This window comes from Oryza sativa, chromosome 2 (assembly GCF_034140825.1).
Source record: "Oryza sativa Japonica Group chromosome 2, ASM3414082v1".
NCBI lineage: Eukaryota > Viridiplantae > Streptophyta > Magnoliopsida > Poales > Poaceae > Oryza > Oryza sativa.
Window position 1 is genome coordinate 23,654,691 of NC_089036.1, and position 2,993 is coordinate 23,657,683.

General features: G+C 49.7%; 1 protein-coding gene across 1 annotated transcript; it reads left to right on the plus strand.

Annotated features, from left to right (window-relative positions):
• Window positions 1–261: 261 nt before the first annotated feature.
• LOC107276987 (BTB/POZ and TAZ domain-containing protein 1) lies at window positions 262–2,733 on the plus strand. Its single transcript, XM_026022650.2, has 4 exons — window positions 262–530; window positions 657–784; window positions 868–1,536; window positions 2,328–2,733. Exons 1-4 carry the CDS (start codon window positions 429–431, stop codon window positions 2,512–2,514), a joined length of 1,086 nt encoding a protein of 361 aa, XP_025878435.1. The 5' UTR covers window positions 262–428; the 3' UTR covers window positions 2,515–2,733.
• The last annotated feature ends 260 nt before the right edge of the window (window positions 2,734–2,993 follow it).

Sequence of the window (2,993 nt, forward strand, 5' to 3'; positions counted from 1 at the left end):
TCTGTCGCTGACACGGCAAACCCGTTGCATCCCCGGTTCATAAAACGACCACCCACATGTGTTAATTATAAAAGCCCATTTTAAATGATTAAATTAAATCCTAAGCTAACCCCTCTCGTCACACTAAACAAAACGCCCTCAGAACCAGAAGTCTTCAGTTGCTTTCCACGCCGCGCGTAGCTGCGCATGCGTGTGCGTATGATTCGGAAGATCGTTCCAATCCCTCCTATATAAAAAGGCGTAACCCAGAACCCAGAAGATGTGTTCTACTGTTGTTGGAGTTGGAATTGGAATTGGAATTTCTTGATCTTCTTTAATTCTTTCGCTTTCTCTTTGTTCACTTTCTTTAGTTTAATCCTCTTGTTAAGGAAGCATAAAGGATTTTAGGATCGATCGAGGGGGACGAGAAACTCGGGGAGTTGGTTTCGATGGCGCTCAGCACGGCCTTCAGTGCGCTCCCGACCTCGCCGGCCGACGTGCGGGTCGTCACCGCCGACGGGAGCGGCATCCGCGCGCACTCGTCTGTTCTTGTAAGCGAAGGAAGAGATCGCCGTTGCTTCGATGCGATTTTTCTCGTTCTTGTTTCGAATTTCTGATGAATTTCGCTTTGTTTTTCTGTTTGGAATCTGGTGGTGTGATGTGATGTGATGGCGAAGGCCTCGGCGTCGCCGGTGCTGGAGCGGATGATCGAGCAGGCGCCGCGCGGCGGCGTCGTCCCGATCGCCGGCGCCTCCACCGGCGCCGTCGTCGTCTTCCTCCGCTTCCTCTACGCCGCATCCGTCAGGTTTGTACTAGTAGGCAACCGCACGTACGCGCGCGATCACGCGAAAGGGAAGTTAACATGTGCGGCGGTGTGGTGGCGCGCAGGGGGGCGGCGGCGGCGGCGGCGGCGGCGGAGTGGGAGGAGGCGGCGCTGGCGGAGCACGGGGCGGCGCTGATGGCGCTGGCGCACGCGTACCGTGTGGCGGGCCCGCTGAAGCGGCGCGCGGAGGAGGCGGTGGCGGCGCGGGTGGCGGCCGAGGGCGCGGTGGACGCGATGAAGCTGGCGGCGCTCTGCGACGCGCCGCGCCTGTACCTGTGGTGCGCGCGGCTCGCCGGCAGGGAGCTCGCGGCGGTCCGGGAGTCCGAGGGCTGGCGCTTCGCCGCGCGCCACGACGCCGCGCTCCGGGCCGACCTGCTCCAGCTGATCCGCGACGCCGACCAGAGGAAGGAGAGGTGGGGGAGGGAGCGGGGCTCCCAGGGCGTGTACCTGCAGCTCAGCGACGCCATGGCCGCCCTGGAGCGCGTCTTCGCCCGCGCCGCCCACGGATCGCCACCGCCGCTGCCGCCGCCGCGCACCGGCCAGTGCTGCAGGATGGCCTCCCCCTGCGCGCACCGGCGGGGCCTCCTGCAGCTCGCGAGGCACTTCTTCGCCGGCTGCGGCAGGAGAGTCGCCGGAGGCTGCACGCCCTGCCGGCGCTTCTTCCTGCTCCTCCGGCTACACTCCTCCGTCTGCGACAAGTCCGACGACGATTCTTGCGGAGTTCCCCTTTGCAGGTAAACAATAAACAAAAATAAAGGATAATCACACATGAAGAACAGCTAGGAAATATCCCCGTACAAATTTACAGTACGTGTTTGTTGAATTGGATTCATCGTATACGACTCTAAACTCCTACTCTATATACTGGAGTACTATATGGATGTTAAAAGTAGGATTAAATTTAATATTTAACTCATTTCTTCTATTTCTATATATAGACAATTGTACTTTGCATAGCTATCAATTTACACTGTTATAATTTGGTCCATCAAGATCTTACGGCTAACTTTTTTCTATTATAATGTGGTAATTTCTAAGTCTATACAACAAACATGATGCCTTCTTTCGGCGCTATTTTATAATATAACCTAATAAAACCTGGGATGGTCCTTGCAAATGACACGGTGCTAGATTTTTAAGGCTAGATTTTTAAGGTATGACTGAATTTGATATATATAACACTTAAATTATATTCCATTTCAATAGATACAACTGTATTTTCTACTCCACAAATTTAAATGAAATATATTTCACACAACTCTTAACTTTTATGTTCTATAGATACAGTTGTACATTGTATACGATCAATCTACACCCACCAAGATCTAATGAATCAAATATTTTCCTTCTTCTCTGACTACCTAAGTAATTTGTACCCTTTTTTTCTAGTTGTTTTTATAATAGATAGATAGATACATATTATTAGATAGATAGATTGATTGATTGATGCCACATGCCATTGCCATGTCAAAAGCTAATAATGAACCCTTCCGTTCATTTGTTTACGTTCTTCCCTTTGCTCCAGCAACTTCAAGACTAACATGGAAAAAGGGAAAGTGGACAAGACATGGAAGCTCCTTGTGAAGAAGGTGATGAGAGCTAGGGTGATGTCTGCATGGGCCAAGAGGCCGGTGCCAGCGCCGGAGATAGTGCAGAAGTCATGGGCAAAGTACAACAGCAGCAGTAGGAGTAGAGCAGCCAGATTCAGATAGATAGAAGGAAAAAAAAAATACAGATTTGATACAAGTTCAGGAAGGCAAAGCATAGTTTTTTTTTTTTTTGGGTATAAGCTTCTTTCAGGAAAAAAGGATTTAGCAGTCTGGGAGGACATTCTTTTGTTGTATTGCTCCTGCAAATTTTTGAGAGGAGGAAATGCTGAAATTTTGCAACCTGCAAACCGCAATCAAATTGTGTGGCCAGTTCTTTACCAACCAGCTTGTATACATTTGTACAGTGCAGAGTTCGGCCCGTACTAGTCATTAGTACATGTGTATCCAACTGCTACTACCTCTATCCCATAATAAGTGCAGCCATGAGTTTTCACGCCTAACTTTGAAGAATGTATAAATCAGTAGCGGAGTAGCCGTATTAAAGTACTACTCCCTTCTGTCTATCAATGCATAAATCATGCGTAAATCAGTACTAGCAGTATTATGTAGTACTATCAGTTGCTGAGTTGCAACAAGCCCAG

What these genes read in the sequence shown, in the direction of transcription:
- LOC107276987 (XM_026022650.2), top strand. Translation starts at nt 429, where the DNA reads ATGGCGCTCAGCACGGCCTTCAGTGCGCTCCCGACCTCGCCGGCCGAC. An exon ending in GCGCGCACTCGTCTGTTCTT is followed by an intron (nt 531 to 656) that starts GTAAGCGAAGGA and finishes GTGATGGCGAAG; the next exon opens with GCCTCGGCGTCGCCGGTGCT. An exon ending in TGCGGAGTTCCCCTTTGCAG is followed by an intron (nt 1,537 to 2,327) that starts GTAAACAATAAA and finishes CCTTTGCTCCAG; the next exon opens with CAACTTCAAGACTAACATGG.